Here is a 25,299-nt window from a genome sequence, read left to right as displayed (position 1 = left end):
AGTCTGATTCGTATACAAAATGCCACGATTTAGTGGCCGTGGCTTCTTTCCACGCCAAGTTCCATCATGCTTCGTATACAGACTCGGTCGCACACGGATATACAAGTGTCGCCTATCTAGTTATACAGTGCTGTGTCCTGGTGCGGCTTAGTCACATCACGTTGCAACTAAGACCAATTTTTGTGCGAAAAAGACGCCCGGCGCCAGCAGAGCCGGACGAGACCTGGAGGCTCACTCACGCCAGACGTCTCACGTCGCATGTCGTATTGAGGCTAGATATATGAGGACACTTCTGTAGAACTCTGGTAAATTTTATTTAAAATAAGTTGTTGTAGTGTTTTTTTATTCCATCACTGGTTCTATTTAGCAGTCTTTTAGCAGTTTGACAACTAGTCATGAGGCCGGATGCTTTTCACAGATTGTAACTCAGTTAAGAGGAAAAGCATCAAAACAAACCACTAAATTACTTTTTAACTAATAAAATCAATTGCAATGATCAATACTGTTTAATTTTACAGTTTTAGTAACAATTACTTTTTTTTACATTCCTTTCCTTTAACATACCAGTAGGTAACAAGTGAATGATTTTAAGGCACTATCTGGTTAATGAGAAAAAAATAATAATTGTTTTTGAAAACGTTATTTCTTGAAGAAAAAAAAGTGAATGAGAAAAATATGGTCTAGTCTAGTGCCAGCAACGCGCCTTCATGTGCGCTGACTAGACCATATTTTTCTCTTTCATTTACTCTTCGCTTTTGGGAGTCGCCTCCAGAATTAGTAGAGTGCGGAGAGGCACAAAAAGCATCGATTTTAGTATCAAAAGTCCAAATATCTCACTACTTGGTAACAACAAGTCCATGAAACTCAACGTTTCCTACTGATCAGCTTAGCTTTATGTATGGCTAATATTACTCATAGAAGTGAGAGGACATCGGTACATGTTTATTACGTGTGACTTTTGTGCATGGTAAGCTTTTAATCACATTACTACGAGTGCTTCTTGAAATTAGTGCACCGATAGGACTAGAGCAGAAGACTGCCAGCTCTGAGCGGATAGCGAAATCAAGTGCTTTAGTGACAATGGATGTGCGCCCCTCCAGAAAAGAATGAGCACCCCTATAAAAGGAACTGTTCTTGCCCCTTTATATCATTTTAGTAACCTTGTTCTGCAGGTTGAAAACTATTCCGCAAAAGACCGCCATACACTCCATCCCCCCCCTAGTTCTGTTCATACGTCTGCTCTTCTTCTCACACGGTCACCTTGCTTCCCATGCACATTGGCGGAAAGCTGACCGCGGTTGGACAATTTGAGGTGTGTCGGGCCCAATGCTTGTTTTGCACCTCAGTAGTTTTGCACTAAAAAATGACCTTGAGTAAAATATATTGCCAAATAATAAAAAATGCTAATTAATGTTAAGATCATGGTGCGTCATAATGAAACACACTGTTCTGCCTATACAATTTTATATTATTATTTTTCTTTTTGGTTATTTTAATACTTTTTCTTGTCGTTCAGGTTCACATTTTGATGGGCTCGTGCTATAAGACTAAAAAATTCCTGCTGTCGCTGGCTGAAAACAAACTGGGGCCCTGTATGTTACTTGCCTTACGAGGAAACCAGACCATGGTGGAGGTATGACAACTCCTTTGGAACGTGTAATGTACCTGTCACTGAACACACATTGCATGAATGATTTGCAGAAAGCAGCACAGATGGACACTTTTTGCGTGTTTGACCACTTTTCTTGTATCCCCTCTATATTTTAGCTCCACTGTAGGAAGGGAAGGGAGGGAGATTAGACAGATAAAGGGCGTAGAACAGTGGTTCCCAAACTGGGTAACGTACCACCATGGGTGCCACAGGGAACTTGCAGGGATGCCAACCGGGTCAATGTAATCAGCAAAAACATTGCTGGTGGGTGCCACTCATAAAATATGTGGACAAACCAAGATCAACCCTGTCCACCGCAACGTAGCTGAACCTAAGGATGACAGGCAAGGACTGTTTAGTCAATTTAATTATTTCTACTCAATTTCTCAATAAGAAACTTTTGGCCTAGGGGTGCCATGAACGAAATCAGTGGCGTATCTATAAATGGGTGCAGTGTGTGCGGGGCACACGGGGTCCAGGGGGGCCCCGCACCGCACACCTTGCACCCATATTATTTTAAACTCACCTGACCGTGGTCCCGCGTCGGGTGTCAGCGCTGCTCAGAACACCAGAAAATGCCCACCGCGACCATTTTTCCGGTGTTCTGTGCATGCGCAGTAGACTCCAGGCACACTCTAGTGCCCGGAGTCTACTAATGCTCCAGTGGCTGGCTAGCCGTGTCAGTCTGCTGCCGGAGAGAGAGGAGGGGGCCCCGCACGGGGAGTGCACACGGGCCCCATCCTCTCTTAAGACGCCCCTGAACGAAATGCTGATACTCTGGGGTACCATGAATTTAAAAAGTTTGGGAACCACTGGCGTAGAAGATGACAATGCTTGGAGATAGGATGCAGGATGTTACCAGTCTACACATAACAGAAGACCTTTCTTATGAAATGTACTCATCTCCTGATTGGTTGACTGTACTAAAACATTTGCAGAGACTGCCAATCATTTCCCCAAGTAAGAAAAATAGAAACATTGCACAAGTTGTAAACATTTTCTGAATTCCACCTTTTCTTGTTCTCAGATTCTTTGTCTAATGTTGGAATACAACATCATAGAGAACAATGACACACAACTGCAGATCATCTCTACGCTAGAGAGCACGGATGTGGGGAAGAGAATGTACGAGCAGCTCTGTGACCGGCAGAGAGAGCTGAAGGAGCTGGTAGGTCCAGGTTTTGTGTGAGCATGTGGGCTGACAATGCAACTATTAATGGAAGCCTGTGTATATCATGAGCAGTAATACCATCATTTTGGTGGATAACAAAACAAATAAACAAAAGCAAATAGCCGTTCTGTATAGATGTTATGCTGATATAACATGGCTTGTTCACCATCTGCAGAATTTATGCAACAAAAATGATATCACATACACTAAGGCCTCATACCCACTGGTGTTTATTACATGGGTTTTGCTAGATGTTCATTGCACGTACATACATTGTGGAAGCCTATAGGGCAGAGGTTCCCAAACTCTGCCATTACAGTCCAGGTTTTAAGGCTATCCATGCTTGAGTCCAGATAGTTAAATTAAATTAAGTCACCTGTGCTCAAGTATGGATAACCTTAAAACCCGGACTGTAATAGCAGAGTTTGGGAACCTCTGCTAGAACCTCTGCTATAGAGGAGTTACAAGTGAGCTGCAAACGCCAGTTAGAAGAATCTGTCAATCACAGTACGACACTTGCTCAACGCCAATGGGTTTCTGGCTTAATAGGCATTTCAGCAGCCTTTGGTTTATACCAACTAGCCTTTGCTATGAAACATTGAGACAGAGTGGGACTATCGTCACCTATTTCCCAACAAATTCAAGATACGTAAGACGCTACATCAGCAGCATTAATCTGTAAATGCCAACGTATGAAATAATATATTATTGCTCTCCTCGTTATGTAGATGTGTCCTCATACACCTAGCCTCAATACGCCGTACGCCGCAAGACACCTGGTGCCAGTGAGCCCCGCCGAGTGGTGTAGTGTATTTTTTTTTCTCAAATGTGTGCCAAAGTCGGCACCGCGATGTGACAAACCTGCTTCACGAGACTGCACTGATGAATTTGATATGCGACACTTTCTTATGTGTGTCTGATGGAGTCTGAATCTGTACAGTATAACTTGGCGTGAGAAAAAGGCGCGGCCGATGCATTGTAGCACTTCGTACACAGATTCGTACTCCGTCGCACACAGATATACAAATGTCGCACATCAAATTAATCAGCACAGTCTTGTGAAGTAGTTTTATTGCATCTCGTTGCGACTAAGACGCATATTTCAGCAAAAATAAAAAAGACCTTTGGCGCAAGCCAAGTCGCAAAAGACCTGGCACTCCAAGAAGGGCTGTTTGGCATGACTGCGCCAATAAAAGAACATATATGTATACACACATTAAATGCAGTTTAATGAATAAATGCAAAAATAGCAAAAGTTTACTTAGAAACCCTTTGAGACGTAACCCTGTGATCTGAGAATGTTCTATTACAATTCAAGACATTTTTTTTCCTTAAGCCCCTTTGACTTTATTTAAATGTATATTCAATGTGTTTATATTTTTAGCAGTTGGTAACATGCTGGCACCATTAGGATAGACGTGCCACATGTATCTTGATTGAAAAGGATGTGTTTCCCAAAATTATTGCTGGCAAAACTGAAACAATACATATTGTAATAATTCTATAAATGACACAAGAGTAAAAAAGGTTGGCATCCTTTTGTGCAGCTGGCCACGTATTATCTGATCGTTGCCCTAGGTCAGGCCTGACCAACCTGTGGCTCTCCAGCTGTTGTGAAACTACAAGTCCCAGCATACCCTCCCACCGATCAGCTGTTAAAGCATGCTGAGACTTGTAGTCTCACAACTGTTGGAGTGCCCTGCCCTTAGGTGGTCACAAAGTGGGTGAGTGACTAATTTGGACAGATCAGTGCATGAATCTGACATGCAGTGACTGGTCATGTGTGTAACTGCTAGTTCTGTTGGCACACACAGTGGGCATTAGGATTTATTGGTATGCGGCTAGCTACATATGATCTGGTAGATGTAACTCTAATTATATCGCAATCATTTTAGGGCAACATAAGTAGCCATAGTGATCATTATTTTCTCAACCAGGTCTCGTTCACATATTGAACTTTGCAAACTTTTTAGACTTAATTTAAAATGGCTGAATAGAAAAGATTTCATTTTGACTGTATTGACTGTTTTGTCTGCTCTTATTACAGCAAAGAAAAGGAGGACCCACCCGTCTAACACTGCCATCCAAGTCTACGGTATGCCTGCACGGGGTGGGGGTTATAGTTTGTCTTGTATTGAGTTGTGAGGCAACAAAATGGTCACTACCCATTTTCCCATGATTCCTAAATCCAGTCATTGGCAACAGACAACACAGACGTCCATCCAGAATTCATCACCCAAGACAGGACGGCCATCTTAATCTTTGATACTTAGCCGGCCTTTGGAATTCTAACAGTTATTATAAATGCCTTAAAGAATAAATACACTCAAAATAGAGTTTCCCTTTATTTTCTGAGCCTTGAGTTTGCTGAATGAATTGAGTGACCAGGTAAAACTCAGGCGGATGTCATTGGCTGACGTGCACTGGAAGCTGTGCCTGATTTGTCGCTGTGGCATCCGCTCAATCAGTTACTGCTTTCCCTGCATAGTCCCTGCTGACACCCTTTAGAATTTTGCCTGGTAATTCCTTCCTTGCAGGGTTTGGGAATGTTGGCACCGACTCATACATAAGAGAAACATGGGAAGATGGCTCCTTATGGGAAAACAACATTTTTGTTATTCAATAATGACACCTAGATTATTTTGCCACTTTACTTGAGCAACTGTTAAATGAAAAGTGAAGCATATTGCACATTCATGTAGACTAAAAGTATACGTAACACCTCATAATTATATTATTGTGCCAGTGATTAGCACTGTGTGCCCAATTTAGAGATGGATGCAATTCTTGTTTTCGCAAATGGGCACTGTCTTTTCTACCCAGCAAGCGCCCGTCTCACTGCACATGTGCCACAATGGTCTTATGCGACAGCGGTAGCAGAGAGGATTTGTTTGCAAAGGGATTGACAGTCAGGGACCGTTTGTGAGTGGTAACGGGGGGGGGGGTATTGGCGACTCAAACGCAGGCATGTCATGACCTTTTTGGGGCATCCAGTTCTGCCGGCCATTATAAGTAGCCATAGGGTTACTCAGAACTTCGATAGTCGACTGATCATCATTTGATGCTGCATCTTTGTACGCAAGCGCCTGGATTTGCGATGCCGCCGGTGGGCGTCTCAATGCGAATCCCAGCAGCTGCAACATTTGCATGTTTTCACTAGAAATTAGCTGGTTCAGATTTTCCCGCCAAATTCTAATTTTTTTTCCTGTCAAAAATCGGGTCTCAGAAAGAGGCAAAACTTCATCTTTCATGTCCAGGAATGATGATGTTTGTCCATGAAAGATGACGTTTTGCCTCTTTCTGAGACCCGATTTTTGGCAGAAAAAATCTGAACTTGGCGGGAAAATCCGAATTAATGCGAACCTGCTCATCTCTAATTATCGCACAGCCACTGAGCACAAAGATGCAGTCGTGGCAGGGTCTACATTCATCTCTCCATCAGGCCCTGTGTCACTAAACTATTGTTCATCTGTATAGCAACCATTACATTACTACGTGATTGACAATAATTGATTTGAAATTGCTAAACATTTCTGTCTGTTAGAGCATGGTAGAAGCTCTTGTGCTAATAAAGTATTCCTTGCTCACAGGATGCGGACCTAGCCAGGCTGCTGAGTTCTGGTTCTTTCGGAAACCTGGAAAACCTCAGTCTGGCCTTCACTAATGTAACGAGTGCCTGCGCTGAGCAACTCATCAAGCTGCCTTCACTCAAACAACTCAACCTGTGGTCGACTCAGGTACATTGTACTCAAGCTGTACATTGTTCTCAGCCTCGAGTCTGGGAACCTGTGGTTCTTAGGCTCACGCTAGTGTCTAGCTATATTAAGCTTATTTCAGAAAATGCAGATTTATTATATCAGATTACACAGGTTTGATGCAAACATTTCCTGTGACAACGCGTTTCGCACTGTTAATGTTTCTCTGGTTCCTCCACAGTTCGGAGATGCTGGGCTACGGGTTTTGTCCGAGCACCTCACTGCGCTGCAAGTTCTCAACCTGTGTGAAACCCCTGTCACCGATGCTGGGCTGCTGGCACTGAGCTGTAAGAGTCCTCTCCCTTTCCCTTCTCACCTTCCCACATCTCCTGCAGCTCTATGCCCTGTTCTGTCTGTCATAGTCAGCTCCTAAGAGAATTATTATTCTTTTTTTTTATAAAACCTCTCTGTCTTTATACTTAGCTATGAAGAGTCTCTGCAGCTTAAACATGAACAGCACCAAACTGTCAGCGGACACTTACGAGGATCTGAAGGTAAACTCAGGAGACATCTGTTAAAGACATTCACTCTTCCCACATGATAACTTTTCAGTGAGACATAGAACTTCACTCTTATATACGTCGGTTAATTTGCTTTTATGTCCATCTCACATCCAAAAGTCACTGACTTAAATAAATAACTAAAGTTGGAGGCAAGTTGCTATGCCTGCCGCAGAGGACGGATTCATTTTACCTTGTTTACATATACAATTTTTAATGGAGAGTCCTATTCATCTGTATACATTAGTCTGTGGTGTCAGTATATATACCATTTTTAGAGAGATCACTACAGAACGGAATCAGTATGATTTTCCGCCGGCTCTAAGTGCCTAAACCTAACCCCCCCTTCCCCGCAGCCTAACCCTAAGTCTCCTGGGGGGGTGCCTAACCCTAACCTCCCCCCGGGGGTGCCTAAACCTAACCCCCCCTTCCCCTAGCCTGACCCTAACCTCCTGGGGGGGTGCCAGACCCTAAGTTCCCCCGGGAGCCCTAAAACTAACCCCCAAGCGGATGTCTGCGCCCAGCGCCCGGCTTACCTTCGATCGGTAAGCCGGGTGTCGGGCTCCGGGCGTAGGTCTAATGACAGGCGTCGGGATCTCGACGCCTGTCATTAGTGCCTTGCCGGGATTAAGCAGTCAGGAAGCCGACTGGATTAGGTCCGCTGGCTTCCCGACTGCATACCCTACAGAACAGCTCAGTGTAAAATGCGTCACTTTCCAATTTACAAATAGATGACTCGTAATGGAATGTTAAATTAGTGGTTTCATGTTTTAAGATCTAGCTCCACTTTGTCTATGATCTAGAACCTGCTCGACCAGCCGTCTATTAATATAATATATTATTATATGTCTATTAATGGGGATACAGGACCTCAATTAACAAGATTTACATTAATCAGCAAAGGCCTGGAATGACCTTAATCTTCTGAAGATCCTAATTACACAATCACACCCACTATACCTTCCTGGCTATAAACACACCCAGCAACATGACCCACATGTTATTTTTGCGTGGGATTCTGTTCCATATATATAACATTTCCTGGGCGTTAAGCATCTTTTACGGAGTATCCAGCGTGTGCTGTTGTAAAAATAGCTCAGCAATCTCCACACCCTAATATAGCAAAACATGTTGCAGGATACAGCTCTTATAAATGTGCGTTAACTGGGGTGGGTGCTGTTCTCTCTAATCCCTTATTACTTTCCTTGTTTTAAAGGACTCCAGTACATCTAAAACAGCTTACTTAGTGGTGTGACCCACTTATACTTAATTTAAAAGAGCTGCTAGTTATATTAACAGTTATATCTGAGTATGGTGTCTGCCTTAAATCAAAATATTTCAGATACAAATACAATTCTATGTCAGATTACTAAACTATATGCATAGGAATTGAGTAGGTTATGAAGGCTGTAGATTACTGAAATTATTTTGCTTGTTGTTTTACCTCAGGGGCACATGCAGGATTTCTGAAGGGGAGGGGTTCCAAATACTTTATTTTATAGCGAGTGTGGCCTGCCCATGGACAGGAAATGATTAGCACTTAATAGCTATAGTTTGCCTCATACAAGTGAGGATATATATATACAGGGCCAGCAATCACAGTAACACGTTATATGCGGTAGTAGGACCAGCCATACATAGTGCAGTGTATGTAATACATCAGACATATACAGGACCAGTGATCACAGTAACATGTTATATGTGGCAGTAGGGCCAGCCATACATAGTGCAGTGTATGTAATACATCAGACATATACAGGACCAGTGATCACAGTAACACGTTATATGTGGCAGTAGGACCAGCCATACATAGTGCAGTGTATGTAATACATCAGACATATACAGGACCAGTGATCACAGTAACATGTTATATGTGGCAGTAGGACCAGCCATTCATAGTGCAGTGTATGTAATACATCAGACATATACAGGGCCAGTGATCACAGTAACATGTTATATGTAGCAGTAGGACCAGCCATACATAGTGCAGTGTATGTAATACATCAGACATATACAGGACCAGTGATCACAGTAACCTGTTATATGCGGCAGTAGGACCAGCCATACATAGTGCAGTGTATGTAATACATCAGACATATACAGGACCAGTGATCACAGTACATGTTATATGCGGCAGTAGGGTCAGCCATACATAGTGCAGTGTATGTAATACATTAGACATATACAGGACCAGTGATCACAGTAACCTGTTATATGCGGCAGTAGGGGCAGCCATACATAGTGCAGTGTATGTAATACATCAGATATATACAGGACCAGTGATCACAGTACATGTTATATGTGGCAGTAGGACCAGCCATACATAGTGCAGTGTATGTAATACATCAGACTTATACAGGACCAGTGATCACAGTACATGTTATATGCGGCAGTAGGGCCAGCCATACATAGTGCAGTGTATGTAATACATCAGACATATACAGGACCAGCGATCACAGTAACATGTTATATGTGGCAGTTCGACCAGCCATACATAGTGCAGTGTATGTAATACATCAGACATAAACAGGGCCAGTGATCACAGTAACCCGTTATATGCGGCAGTAGGGCCAGCCATACATAATGCAGTGTATGTAATACATCAGATATATACAGGGCCAGTGATCACAGTAACACGTTATATGTGGCAGTAGGGCCAGCCATACATAGTGCAGTGTATGTAATACATCAGACATATACAGGACCAGTGACCACAGTACATGTTATATGTGGCAGTAGGACCAGCGTTACATAGTGCAGTGTATGTAATACATCAGACATATACAGGGCCAGTGATCACAGTACATGTTATATGCGGCAGTAGGACCAGCCATACATAGTGCAGTGTATGTAATACATCAGACATATACAGGGCCAGTGATCACAGTAACACGTTATATGCGGCAGTAGGGCTAGCCATACATAGTGCAGTGTATGTAATACATCAGATATATACAGGGCCAGTGATCACAGTAACACGTTATATGTGGCAGTAGGACCAACCATACATAGTGCAGTGTATGTAATACATCAGACATATACAGGGCCAGTGATCACAGTACATGTTATATGCGGCAGTAGGACCAGCCATACATAGTGCAGTGTATGTAATACATCAGACATATACAGGACCAGTGATCACAGTAACCTGTTATATGTGGCAGTAGGGCCAGCCATACATAGTGCAGTGTATGTAATACATCAGACATATACAGGACCAGTGATCACAGTACATGTTATTTGTGGCAGTTCGACCAGCCATACATAGTGCAGTGTATGTAATACATCAGACATATACAGGACCAGTGATCACAGTACATGTTATATGTGGCAGTAGGGTCAGCCATACATAGTGCAGTGTATGTAATACATCAGACATACAGGACCAGTGATCACAGTAACCTGTTATATGCGGCAGTAGGGTCAGCCATACATAGTGCAGTGTATGTAATACATCAGACATACAGGACCAGTGATCACAGTAACCTGTTATATGCGGCAGTAGGACCAGCTATACATAGTGCAGTGTATGTAATACATCAGACATACAGGACCAGTGATCACAGTAACCTGTTATATGCGGCAGTAGGACCAGCTATACATAGTGCAGTGTATGTAATACATCAGACATATACAGGACCAGTGATCACAGTACATGTTATATGCGGCAGTAGGGCCAGCCATACATAGTGCAGTGTATGTAATACATCAGACATATACAGGACTAGCGATCACAGTAACATGTTATATGTGGCAGTTCGACCAGCCATACATAGTGCAGTGTATGTAACACATCAGACATATACAGAACCAGTGATCACAGTAACCTGTTATATGCGGCAGTAGGGCCAGCCATACATAGTGCAGTGTATGTAATACATCAGATATATACAGGGCCAGTGATCACAGTAACACGTTATATGTGGCAGTAGGACCAGCCATACATAGTGCAGTGTATGTAATACATCAGACATATACAGGACCAGTGATCACAGTACATGTTATATGCGGCAGTAGGACCAGCCATACATAGTGCAGTGTATGTAATACATCAGACATATACAGGGCCAGTGATCACAGTACATGTTATATGTGGCAGTAGGACCAGCCATACATAGTGCAGTGTATGTAATACATCAGACATATACAGGACCAGTGATCACAGTAACATGTTATATGTGGCAGTAGGGTCAGCCATACATAGTGCAGTGTATGTAACACATCAGACATATACAGAACCAGTGATCACAGTAACCTGTTATATGCGGCAGTAGGGCCAGCCATACATAGTGCAGTGTATGTAATACATCAGACATATACAGGACCAGTGATCACAGTACATGTCATTTGTGGCAGTTCGACCAGCCATACATAGTGCAGTGTATGCAATACATCAGACATATACAGGACCAGTGATCACAGTAACATGTTATATGTGGCAGTAGGGTCAGCCATACATAGTGCAGTGTATGTAACACATCAGACATATACAGAACCAGTGATCACAGTAACCTGTTATATGCGGCAGTAGGGCCAGCTATACATAGTGCAGTGTATGTAATACATCAGACATATACAGGACTAGTGATCACAGTAACCTGTTATATGCGGCAGTAGGGCCAGCCATACATAGTGCAGTGTATGTAATACATCAGACATAAACAGGGCCAGTGATCACAGTACATGTTATATGCGGCAGTAGGAGCAGCCATACATATTGCAGTGTATGTAATACATCGGACATATACAGGGCCAGTGATTACAGTACACGTTATATGTGGCAGTAGGACCAGCCATACATAGTGTAGTGTATGTAATACATCAGACATATACAGGGCCAGCCATACATAGTGCAGTGTATGTAATACATCAGACATATACAGGGCCAGTGATCACAGTAACCTGTTATATGGGGCAGTAGGACCAGCCATACATAGTGCAGTGTATGTAATACATCAGACATAAACAGGGCCAGTGATCACAGTACATGTTATATGCGGCAGTAGGACCAGCCCACCTAAGCTAAATACTCTGTTTTTCTGGATGCGAGCACTATTCCACAATACATGTATTGTGCTCTGTGTGGAGCATTGGAGCAAGTCAGGGAATCTGGGGAGCAGCAGAAGAAACTAGCACCGGCCCCAGACACATATGTACGCATTGGTCTCCCTATACACTGGATAATGGGCCTGATTCACAAATCGATATTCCGATCACAGCTTGCGATTATGCACGCAGACCCGTTGCAAAAATATGCTAATGAATGCAATAGCAAAGCCGTCGCACAGCCAGCATAGAGACGCCCACTGCTGCCATCTCATATCCGTAATACCTTGCAGTCCTGCATCGGGAACATCGAGTAACATCGGCACCTCACGCACAATTACAGCAGGTCTGACCTGTCTCAGAAATTGCTAACCTCGTCGCACGCAGCGAGTACTCAAGCTGCGTATGCTGTCACAGTGGCTAATTTATACACGCCAATGCAACAGCGTTTAAACTTATTTCTCCGGCCACTCCCCCGTCGCCATCCCCAGTCGCTGATGTCCCATCCCTCGGTCTGCGATGGCTTTGTATCGGCGTAGGTGATCGCAATGCTAACTCACGCACACAAGTGGTCAGGAAAAGATTAAACATCCCTTAATAAATATACTTATATAATATAACCAGTAGGAGACAGAACTGAGAATTTCTAAAGACACATTCTCCCACCTCATGGTAAGACACCTGTCTCTTCTTGCTGGCAGATGTTCTTTGGTCTGGTATGCTTATTGAATGCTCAAATCCACACACACACAGCGGACATGGTAGGAAAGGGTACTTCCACTGGGCATGTGCAGTAGCTCCTTTTCATCCCTTATACTGTATGTTGTAGCCACAGCTACAATGCTATTGCGGTCATGATTTGAGCCACTGGGCAGGAAAGGTAAGGCCACATGAACCCCTCCTACATTTGCCTAGGTACCTGTATACGAGAGAAATGCAGTTAAACAAATGGAGCCTTTAAGTAACAATGTAGTAGAAACAGCAGATTGTGTAATGTTGTAAGAAGAAAGTTATTTAAAAAGAGTTATTTGTAGATCGATGGCTGGCGGTGATAGGTGATGAAGTATGTTTGTCTCTGCAGGCAAAGCTGCCAAACCTTAAAGAGGTGGATGTTCGTTATACAGAAGCCTGGTGACTTCACCCTATCATTGAAGAAGGACAGTCTTCTCCCTGGCCTCTTTGGCTTATGGAAAAACTGTAGAGCAAGAAACTTCTTGGACTACGATCTGTGTTTTTGAATTTAGAGGTCATTTTTTATGTAGGGAGGATCAACGTGTGCAGCCTGATACTTACAGCTTCGGAAATTTCAAGATTAATTCATCAGTGGATACAAAAGACGTTTTTAGCTGCAAGAAGAATATACAGAGAAAACTAAAAACAAACGGAAAAAAAAAAAAACTTTTGTGGATTTTTTTTTAATTTGCATACGTGTTCATGCTGTGTGAGGGAAAATTTTAAAAATGCATATGTTTTATGTATTATTTTTTTTTAATTCAATTTAATTGGTTGGACTCATTAAAAAAAAATATCCTGCTTTGACCTTTCGCTGCGTAACAAGGACTTGCAAGATCATAAGCGCAACAAGAACGATTGTCATTATCTTTGCACCTTTTTTTTTTGCCCTGCAACTGTTCTGCAAATTCATGTTTTGTAAATAGGATTTACGTCATTCACCTATTTAAAAAAGAAAAAAATTTGGTTCACATTCAGCAGGTCTGGGACCTGCTTTTTATTTATAAAATGTAAAAAATGTTTTTTTGTTTTGTTTTTATTTTGCAGATAGAATTGTAAAAAAGTAGTTTGTCGCTGTCATGTTGACTGTGTTATTAATGTATGTGTATTGTTTTTTGCTTTGATTTCAGAAGAGAAAGCTTTCTTGAATAAATACCATGGTTAATGTATGGTGTATTCAATATAAATATATATCCCCTCAGCTACCTGCTGTGTCAGTAGCTGGGGATACAGAGACTCATTGCACCTCTTCATCTGATATTGGTTATAAACATTGTGGCCTGTGTTTCTGCATAAGTGCCCTGTTACTGTCATCTTGTATAGGTCTATGCCTACATCTTGTTGCTACCTATGCTTTATTACATATATACACATATTACACACACTTAATCAGTATAATATTGTGCGTTAGTTTCAAAGTAAATCCCTAGTGCAACTATCAGGATCACGCCACAGTGTGAAGCAGGGCCGCAACTAGGGGTGTGCGCAGGGCCGGCCGGGCCGTTACGCCGACTATGCAGGCGCGTAGAGTGCCAGCCGGCAGAGGGCTCCGTGAATAGCCGCATTCCCGACGCGGTCACAGACACTGGAGTGGAGAGAGAACTCTCCAGCTCTGCCTCCGGTGTCTCCGTTTTCCTACGGTATGTGTGTAGGCATGCAACGTGGTGTGATGACATCATGCCACACACGCGCCCGCCTGTGCCAGTGATGAGGAGCTGTGCTCAAACACTCCTCCTAGAATGCCCACCTGTAAATCTTGGAAATGAAGGTAAGCAGTGATCACCCACCTGTCAGGGTGCCTGTCACTGCTTTGCTGTGAGGGGGAGGGGGGTGCATTTTATAAAGTGTTTTAGGAACTAAAAATGGCGGGAATCCATTATTTGTTTAATTACTCAATTTATTGTTTAATTCAAAAGCTAATAATTATTATATATATTTTAACTCCCAAATGTGTGTAGTATGTATGTGTGTATGTATATATATATATATATATATATATATATACATACATATATATATATATATATATATATATATATAGTTCCAGATAAGTCCACACTGATGTCATCAAATGAAATTGCTGGGGTAGCTACCCAAAAAGGGGGTCTCACAGAACGCCCATAAGAGACAAAAATTTGAAAAATTGGGGTGCACTCACCAGTCTTTAAAAAAAAAAAAAAAAAAAAGAATCCTTTTTTAAGTTTCACATCACGGCAGGGTTACAGCATATCCATATCTACGTTCGGTCCCAACCCTGGACCTTTGGCAATATGTGTGTGTGTGTAATATATATATATATATATATACACACACATATTAGTATATCTTTTTAAAGATCAGGCATCAACATGTTTATTGGAAAAAATGCTGTTGGGAGTTATGTCTATATATCTTATTTACCTATAAATTAAACATTTTCTTGCGTAATTAATTATACTATTGATTTTATTTATATATATATATATATATATATATATATAATGTTTCGATGATGTTTGTTGATATCTCTTGAGGTTGTGTGCTGGTCTTTAAAATTATATATATATATGTACAGTATATATATATATATATATATATATATATACATGCAAAGAATCAGCGGCACTCCTGGACTGGTATCATAAGCAAAAAAAGGTTTAATACATGCCAAACTGCCGACGTTTCAGAGCCAGACACGGCCCTTTTCTCAAGGCTGGCATAACAATATTAAATATATAAACAGTCCAGGAGTGCCGCTGATTCTTTGCATGAATATTGGACACTTACAGAAGGCACCCTGGCACATATCTCTATTATTTTTTGAGTGCCGGTTCACCCTTGGAATATATATATATATATATATATATATATATATATATTTATTTATATTTAATATACATTTTAATATACATTTTTTTTTTTTTCCATGGTGCTGGTACCCTGGTATTTCACCTAGACAAACATCTTTTCATAGGCATCTGTTGACTGGAGAGAGGGACTGGGGCATGGCCAGCCGCTCCCAGAGTACTGGGCATGCACTTAGTGTGATGAAAAAGGGGGGGGCGTGACTTTCCCACCTGACCAAGCCCCTTTTGGGGGGGGGGGGGCACCTTGGTACCACTTGGGGCGTCGAAAAATATTTGCGGGACAGGGGTGGCAAAGGAGCTGTTAAGCCGGCACTGATACCAACTATGCTGTCTGTATATTTAAGTGCCTCAGCACTACAGTGACACGAAGCAGAACACTGATTTATTTTTCTTGCAGGGAAAATTAATTTTATATATATATATATATATATATATATATAATTAAAAATATACATTTATGTTTACTACAGCAAAATGTCCCTCATTTTACAATATTATACACCAACAGTAGGCAACGTATGACTCTCCAGCTGCTGTGGAACTACACATTCCAGCATGCCCTGGCAAAGTTTTAGCATGTTCTAACCCGCAGAGCTGTGGCAGGGCATGCTGGGATGTGTGGTTCCAATAACCACTACATATGTATATATATTCATTCACATATACACTGTGGTAACAGGGCATATTATGCATTAAATCACCATTGTCTAATTATATCGAATACATGGGTAATGTTTATACTGTGATCATTGTAAGTTACATTGTTATAACTGGATACTATGGATGTCATTACTGTTTATATCATCACTTTTTTTTTATTCGCAAATCCTTTATTGTGGATAAGGTTACTGCAAGTCCACAGACCTCAGTGTCCTGTATAAAAGCAACCTCTAGGGGTTGTCATGTCAACAAAACTCCTGGTCGACTTGTAATATCCTTATAATGTTTAGTAAAGGTTCTGTTATCAGTGTAACTATCTGAGCTTGTAGCCTGCAGTACAAGAAAATATTAACGGAATTTCGTAATACTCGAGACTGACGTCACCAAATACGAAACTGTGATCGACAGATTTTTATGTAAAAGCAGCATGTACAGTATATTTCATCCCTCTACCAAAAGGGATCCAGACTTAAAGAATTGTCCTTTACTAAACTATTAATTTGTCCAAGGATTTCAAAAACGTTTTGAAAGAAAGGCTGCCATTGGCTACTGATATTTTAGTTCTTTTAAAATGTGAGAATCTTATTCATGCATGTAAACCTGCAAGTCTATCACGGTGAAAAGAATTGGAATATATCAGTGCTGCCTTCTCCCGGGCTGACGGATATCGCCGAACTGTGCTTTCTTTTGAAATAAAATGAAACTGTTGCCTTTGTTTTCAAACCAGGACTTTGCTTTATATGTTATGTCAATTTTCTTAGTAACTAACTTGGTAACGTGTATTCATAGACTGACTGACACTCTGCTGACTATGCAAATTTCATGAAATGTTCACTTTATTTTATTGTATTGATCTTCTACCAGATTGTCACTGAGATCTCTGATGTCTCGTTATAGCTTAGAAGACGAGATAATATTAGTCCAATATTATTCTTTTTTTCACTTTTCAAGCCTTTTAATTGAGAAATGCTTGGTAACATGTCCGCAAAATACCTTTTAATAATTGTGTAATATTTTACGATGTAGCTAATAGAGGCTCTTTCTTTCATATCGCTTTATTTATAGGTTTGTATAGATCATCTTTTTTTCAGTGCTTTTCAGCAAAGTCTTTATATTAAACTAGTTTCATTTATATACAATGCAGCTCTGCTGTTCTACCTGCATTTAATGCAATTGTATTCAGAGATATGTGTACTTTCCCAGAGCAACTAAAGTAAACGGCTCTTTCCGGTTGTATAAACACAATTGGGGTAATTCAAATGTTTTCACCGGTAGCTCTGCCTAATGAGCAACCGACTGGGCAATTCAATTGTTGCTCCATACGGGAGCGATAGCCGCGGCGCCTCTATTTTTGCTCGCACCCTCCTGAGGTGGCGAGCGAAATGTGCAAAGAGGACGTAGAATTTGTGCATCCTAAATAGGACTTTAGATGGGTTTGTTTCTGCATGCAGGGAAAGTACTTGGCTATATCAGTAACACACAAATACTGAGCTGCTTTATTTTAATACTTCGATTTAGAGTTGAGCTAGGACACTCGTTGCGTATGATAATGGTGCTCCAGCCAATCAGCTCCCAACTGCCATCTGTTTGAAAAATGACAGTTGGGAGCTGATTGGCTGGAGTACCATTTAGGCCCTGATCTGTTTGCTCATTTCCATATAAAAAAGAAGAATGTACCTAAAGGTGCTCACCAGTTATACATATACAGAGAACCCTGCGCTGCACTGTCATTGTTTCTGCCTTATGCTGGCCACACACATAGCGATATTTTACCCGATCTGGCCGATTCCGACACATTGGAACGACAGATCGTGTAAAATATGGCCAAATCCTGAGTAAATCGTGAGTCCCCATTCTTAAAAATACTCTTTCTGGTATAAAAATTGTGAGCTCTGCAGTGTGCTTGATGCGCGTTTCATGGGCGTACCTGCCCACTTCATCAGAAGCTGACAATGTACTCTGTCATCTACTGGTACAATTTTTATTGATGAATGAGTTCAGTAATCTGTAATACCAGCTAATCTTATACCTGTCCTGTACTGTTTGCTGTATCGTCTGCTCCATTTGTCCATACATAGAATCTTAATGACCACAAGTAAGAGGATAATTTCTACCAACATTCCAAAATTACAGGCACAAGATTTTACTTTATCTCATGAAAGACTAGGTGAGTACATCTGCTAGTTGGGATATTTGTACTACTTTACACAGTGTACACTATATATTCGTTTCTTCTTTCGTACAACATGCACCAATCTCAATTGACTGCAAACCAATGAGAGTTACACATGGGTAACTGGAGTGACTCTGGTCTTTTCCGTGCACACCTTTTACCAGCTAAGCCCCAAAGGCAATACTTGTGCATGCTAAGAGCAAAGCTAGACTATGTTGAGTCTGTGGCATCAGCAGAATAATCATGGCTCCAGCAGGATCTAACATGAAACTGAGAACGGGGTCACAGAATTGATGATCAGAGACACTGTTACTGGGATCGGATCCCAATGGATTTTAGCCATGCATAACAGGTATACTGTACACTTGTAGAGGTACAGGGAACTGTGGAAGCCTATCACAGGCTTGTGAGTCCATGGAGTGCAGTGGGACAGGAGAGAGCAGAAGCTGGTCACAGCAGAAATGCAGCAGGGTACTGCAGTGATCGTGAACCTGGTTCAGAGATGGACGCATTAGCGATGTTTACACAATCGAGTGATTATCGGGGGTCTGCTCATGCGTCAGGTTCCATCACCGATTACACTTGCAGTGTGGATTTATTAGCAAAGTGATCGACAGGCAGGGGCCGTTTGTGGGCGTCAGCGGGGTTTGTGCGACTGTGATCCCTTATACAGTAAAAACGGCTCTTGAAACAGGTAAGGTCACGTTTGTGTATTTGGGACACCCACGGCCACCAGGCAGGGGTGTTACTACAGTGAGTGCAGGGTGGGGGCTGTTGCAATGGGCCACGGATTCTTAAAGGGATCACCTGTGGGGCATGTCTTCCCTGCACCTCCAGTGTTTGGGTGTAATATGAACTGGGGGCACAACTGTATGTGGCTTAATGGCAACAAGGGGCACTATAATGTGTCATAATGTAAATTGGGAAAGTGTAATGTGGCATAATGTGATCTGGGTGCATTGTGTGGCATAGCTGTCTATTTACTAAGCCTTATGCCGCATATCCTCTAGACGATACATTGGACATTTTGAACAATATCATTATCGTTCATTGTCCACAATATCGTCCAGTGGATATGCCGTCAACGACCAGTGATGTGCACTCCTGCTGGTTGTTTACGACGTCGCTCATCGCACGAACCTATCAGTGTGTGTCGTTAACGACATTGAGCACGCCACTGCCAGGGACACACTAAACGATATCGCTCATGGAGTCATTGTTTCTAGATGATATGAAGGAAATAAAAATATCTAAGGTCTACCCGTGTGAAGCCAGGTACATCAGCTAGTGTGTGTGTGTGTATGTATATATATATATATATATATATATATATATAATGTGTGTGTGTGTGGGTGTATATACTGTACACTATGTAGACGAAAGTGATTGGACACTGACAGCAAATAGATCAATGAGATTTTATTAATGTCAGTACTATGTAGGCCACCACATACAGTGATTACTGCAGACACTCTTCTTGGCAAACTGGACCTCATTCAGACCCACTCGCTAGCGCTGTGCGCTCGCAAGTGGCCCGATGTTTTGCGAAAGCGCATGCACATGCTTTGTTCTGCGCGTGCGCAAACTACTCTATGCAACCGCAGGCCGCTCGCTCGCCCAGCAAAGACAGCCCAGGATAATGAGTGACAGGAGAGGCCGTTTGTGGGTGGTAACGGGCAGGACACTAATAACGGGGGAGTGGAGGTGCGAACGCAGGCATGCCTGGGTGTTTCAACGCAGTTTTTAAGGCGTGCATAATTAATAGGCAGCATCATAGTACACGTCACATGCCTGTTTTTTACACTGAAGTCCCCACAGTGCTTGCGGAAGGGTAAGGCAACTACAAGCGCTGCGATCGCTTCCGATGGTCTTCGATGTACCAATGTTTTAATACAGTTCCTGGAGATGACGTGCGCTAGTGGGCATCTCTACTTACGCTAATGGGTGTCTGCATACACAGAGCGATCGCTCGCACAGCCAAAGTGGGTGTGCTTATGCCTTGGTGAGCGATCGCTTCCCATGGTGTCACTTTGCCGAATTTGCATACGCTGGATGCGAGCGGGTCTGAATCAGGCCCACTGTCCACAAGTTCCTGGACAACAACAGGCAGTGTGTTTTGCTATTCTGCCTTAAGTACAGTGACCAACTGTGACATTAAAAAAGGTTGAACGCACCTGTCGCTCCAATTTGTCCCAGAGGTTCTCAATGAGGTAAAGATCTGGACTCTGAACTGGCCAGTCCATCCAGGTTACCGAATCTTCTGTCTACCAGCCTGGCGTCTCCCTGGAAATATGACAGGTGACATTGTCGTCCTGATAACAACATTTGTTTCCATAGAACTGCGAGTGCATGGGCCTCCCTACCAAGTGTTCTTGTCGAAACCGCCACATTAGTGGTCATTTGGAACTTGTGTGCAATGGTGTGCATGGGACGCATTCCGCTTGTGCGGGGGTGTCCAATCACTTTTGTTAATCCTGGATTGCGATATGGATATAGATTTATGTTAGGAAAACTGGTGTATTCCCTGTACTATATTACAAAGTGCAGGTTACCTCATTGTGTCGTCATGATACAAAATACAGGACCCAATTTAATAATGTACTTTAATACCAGCAGCATATTAGTGTCACAATGATACTAACAAATATGTCCTTGGTATTTAACCCTCCGGCGAGGTTCAGTGACGCCCCCCTCCTCAGCGGCATCCTCCGCTCTGTTGCTGGCATGCCACTGCTGCCAGTGAGAGTGCGCATGACAGTTTCACCCAGCGACCAGTAATAGAGACCCCATCTATAGATGGCATAAGTGATACAGTGGCAATCTTAGTTTACCTCTGTTTGTTACATTTTGAAAGGACATAATGGTGCATACACATGGTCAGATCTTTCTTCAGATCTGAACGATAACGATTTAAAAAATCGTTCAATCGTTCATATCTGAAGGAAAATCTGACATATCTGATATGTCTGAACGATGCACGTTCCCGATGGTCAGATAACGATATCTGACATCTGATGTGTTTGCAGTCAGATTTGGACAATTCCATTCATTTTAATGCAGTCAAAAATCGTTCATAGTTCAAATCGTTGGTAAAATCGTTCATCAAATCGTTCAATCGTTCATCTGACACATCTGACAAATCTGACCGTGTATATGCGCCATAACCCCTTTATCGAGTGCTAAAGGGGTTATGTCTCGTTATTAAATGGGGCCCAAAGTCACAGATCTTATGGCCCCATTTAACAACGAGTGATAAGCTATTTATCAGTCTTTTCTAGTGCTAAAAGGTACTTAAGCACCTTTCCGGTGTCTATGAAGGCATATACTGCAGATTGACTAATAGGAGTGCTCAGCGCTCGTCTGCTTACTCTGCGACTTACCGCTCGTTGTGTAGGTCCAAATTCACCAGGTATTTCTGGTGTCCAGCTGCACCGGCGAGTGGTAATGTCGGCATCCGGGACATTATTCATAACGCACTGCTGCTCCGTCTCCTAGCACCACTCTCCGTCTCCTAGCACCACTCTCCGTCTCCTAGCACCGCTCTCCGTCTCCTAGCACCGCTCTCCGTCTCTTAGCACCGCTCTCCGTCTCCTAGCACCACTCTCCATCTCCATGCACCACTCTCCGTCTCCTAGCACCGCTCTCCGTCTCCTAGCACCGCTCTCCGTCTCCTAGCACCGCTCTCCGTCTCCTAGCACCGCTCTCCTAGCACCGCTCTCCATCTCCTAGCACCACTCTCCGTCTCCTAGCACCACTCTCCGTCTCCTAGCACCGCTCTCCGTCTCTTAGCACCGCTCTCCGTCTCTTAGCACCGCTCTCCGTCTCCTAGCACCGCTCTCCGTCTCTTACCACCGCTCTCCGTCTCCATGCACCACTCTCCGTCTCCTAGCACCGCTCTCCGTCTCCTAGCACCGCTCTCCGTCTCCTAGCACCGCTCTCCTAGCACCGCTCTCCATCTCCTAGCACCACTCTCCGTCTCCTAGCACCACTCTCCATCTCCTAGCACCACTCTCCATCTCCATGCACCACTCTCCATCTCCATGCACCACTCTCCGTCTCCTAGCACCACTCTCCGTCTCCTAGCACCACTCTCCGTCTCCTAGCACCGCTCTCCGTCTCTTAGCACCACTCTCCGTCTCCTAGCACCGCTCTCCGTCTCCTAGCACCGCTCTCCGTCTCTTAGCACCGCTCTCCGTCTCCTAGCACCGCTCTCCGTCTCCTAGCACCGCTCTCCGTCTCTTAGCACCTCTCTCCGTCTCCATGCACCACTCTCCGTCTCTTAGCACCTCTCTTTGTCTCCTAGCACCTCTCTCCGTCTCCTAGCACCGCTCTCCGTCTCCTAGCACCGCTCTCCTAGCACCGCTCTCCGTCTCCTAGCACCGCTCTCCATCTCCTAGCACCACTCTCCATCTCCTAGCACCACTCTCCATCTCCTAGCACCACTCTCCGTCTCCATGCACCACTCTCCGTCTCCTAGCACCACTCTCCGTCTCCTAGCACCGCTCTCCGTCTCCTAGCACCGCTCTCCGTCTCCTAGCACCACTCTCCTAGCACCGCTCTCCATCTCCTAGCACCGCTCTCCGTCTCCTAGCACCACTCTCCATCTCCTAGCACCACTCTCCGTCTCCTAGCACCACTCTCCGTCTCCATGCACCACTCTCCGTCTCCTAGCACCGCTCTCCGTCTCTTAGCACCTCTCTCTGTCTCCTAGCACCTCTCTCCGTCTCCTAGCACCACTCTCCGTCTCCTAGCACCGCTCTCCGTCTCCTAGCACCGCTCTCCGTCTCCTAGCACCGCTCTCCTAGCACCGCTCTCCATCTCCTAGCACCGCTCTCCGTCTCCTAGCACCACTCTCCATCTCCTAGCACCACTCTCCGTCTCCTAGCACCACTCTCCGTCTCCATGCACCACTCTCCGTCTTCTAGCACCGCTCTCCGTCTCTTAGCACCTCTCTCTGTCTCCTAGCACCTCTCTCCGTCTCCTAGCACCACTCTCCGTCTCCTAGCTCCACTCTCCGTCTCCTAGCACCGCTCTCCTTCTCTTAGCACCTCTCTCCGTCTCCTAGCACCGCTCTCCGTCTCCTAGCACCGCTCTCCGTCTCTTAGCACCTCTCTCCGTCTCCTAGCACCGCTCTCCGTCTCCTAGCACCGCTCTACATCTCTTAGCACCACTCTCCATCTCCTAGGACTCTACAGCTTCGGGGACCCCACCCGCATTTGGCACCCTGGGTCTATTCTGGTTGTTACCCTGGTTTTTTAGGCAACCTAATCAACCAGCAACCTTGTAACTCTCTTGGCTCCAGGGATGGCGGAGTACTGCCCCCTCCCGCTGGTGTGGCCCTCCCACCCACTAATAGACGCAAATCGGATATGGCACCGGCAACTTCCATGGACCGCACAAAGGGCCCCATTTTAGAACGTACCTTATTAATAACAGCATATTTTGTGTAGTATCTCAGAGATACTATTGAATATGACACTGCTATTCAACATTACTTTCCTCTCTGGCAAGGTCCAGGGATCATCCCCCTCCTCAGCGGTGTCCTCCTCTCTGTTGTTGGCCGCCTATTGCTGCCAGCGACGGGTTTCCTTGTCACGCATATGCGAATGACACTTTCACCCGGCGGGGACCAGCAAATGCCTGGAAGGCTTCGCTGAAGCCGGAAAGATTGCTTCCAGGTCCCCATTACCGGCAAAGAGGACCGTATCGCTCTTGTCATTTATAGATGGTATAAGCGATACAGTGACAAACAGCGGTAATCTTAGAATACTGCTGCTTGTTAAATATTGAAAGGATGACATATAACCCCTTTATGTTTCATTGGTAAATGGGGACCATAGAGACCGGGATCCAGGGGCGTTTCAAGAGAGGAGGGGGCCCATTCTCTCTGGCAGTCGGCAGCGTTCTGAGCGCAGCGCAGCAGCAGTAGACTCTGGGCACTAGGCTGTTTCCTACTGCGCATGTGCAAAATGCCAGGAAAATGGCCACTGCGGCCTTTTTCCTGGCAATTTTTAAAGCGCTGATACCAGCGCCGATGTGGGACTCCGGAGGCGGAGTGGTAAGTATTAGAAATATGGGTGCACGGTGTGTGGTGTGGGCCCCCCTGGAACCAGGGGCTTGTGTGCCCAGCACACCCTGCATCCATTATAGATAAGCCACTGCCAAGATCCCACTTGACTTGAAGGAGCCATCCACGAAGCTGCAACTGCTGTACGTGAAGGTGGCTGCATTGCTCTCCGTCCGTCACTGTGGTCCTCTGCTATGTCCTGTGTGACTCCTCCACTAAATGCCCTCTGCATAGGCCTGGCCTGGATTGCTTCTTGCCGCTGCTGCTGATAGGTCCAGCTGTCGTACATTACCCTTATCAGACTCCTGTCTGGACCTAGATGCAGAGACCATTGACATCTGTGGCGTCAGTGCTCCACCTTGTGGCCATTTCGCCTAAATTCATTTAAATTAATTTGAGTGACTTCTATTTTATACAGTCATCTTTATAAGTACATTGTTACCCCATGTCATATCTCAATTCCTCATGTTATTATTTTCGACATCCAAACAAGGGGTACAGAAATATAAAAAGGGTGGAGGTACAAACAAAAGGCAGAATGGGAGAAGTCGACAAGACACTCACAAATATTCACGGCATAGGTCACAGTGTTTCCCAAACTGCGGCGTGGCACCCTGGGGTGCATTGGGACACTTGCAGGGGTGCCTCAGTTTGGTGGTCCAGCACCAAATCAAATTATTTATGGTCAATGTAATGTA

At 43.9% G+C, this 25,299-nt stretch overlaps 1 protein-coding gene across 4 annotated transcripts in view; it reads left to right on the top strand.

Moving 5' to 3' along the window:
- The window catches only part of CMIP (c-Maf inducing protein), a 194,140-nt gene extending 180,120 nt beyond the window's left edge, over nt 1-14,020 (top strand). For all 4 annotated transcript variants that reach the window (XM_088458364.1, XM_088458365.1, XM_088458366.1 and 1 more), the window contains 7 exons: nt 1,517-1,633; nt 2,679-2,819; nt 4,870-4,917; nt 6,413-6,559; nt 6,759-6,864; nt 7,001-7,071; nt 13,205-14,020. In XM_088458364.1, coding sequence (XP_088314490.1) covers nt 1,517-1,633; nt 2,679-2,819; nt 4,870-4,917; nt 6,413-6,559; nt 6,759-6,864; nt 7,001-7,071; nt 13,205-13,258 — 684 coding nt within the window. In that variant the 3' untranslated portion in view covers nt 13,259-14,020. The remainder of the gene's footprint in view (nt 1-1,516; nt 1,634-2,678; nt 2,820-4,869; nt 4,918-6,412; nt 6,560-6,758; nt 6,865-7,000; nt 7,072-13,204) is intronic.
- Nucleotides 14,021-25,299: the final 11,279 nt, after the last annotated feature.

This window comes from Taudactylus pleione, unplaced genomic scaffold (assembly GCF_031769625.1).
Source record: "Taudactylus pleione unplaced genomic scaffold, aTauple2 ptg000828l, whole genome shotgun sequence".
Taxonomy (NCBI): domain Eukaryota; kingdom Metazoa; phylum Chordata; class Amphibia; order Anura; family Myobatrachidae; genus Taudactylus; species Taudactylus pleione.
The sequence above is the reverse complement of the archived record's forward strand: the minus strand, read 5'-3'. Positions and strand labels throughout refer to the sequence as shown.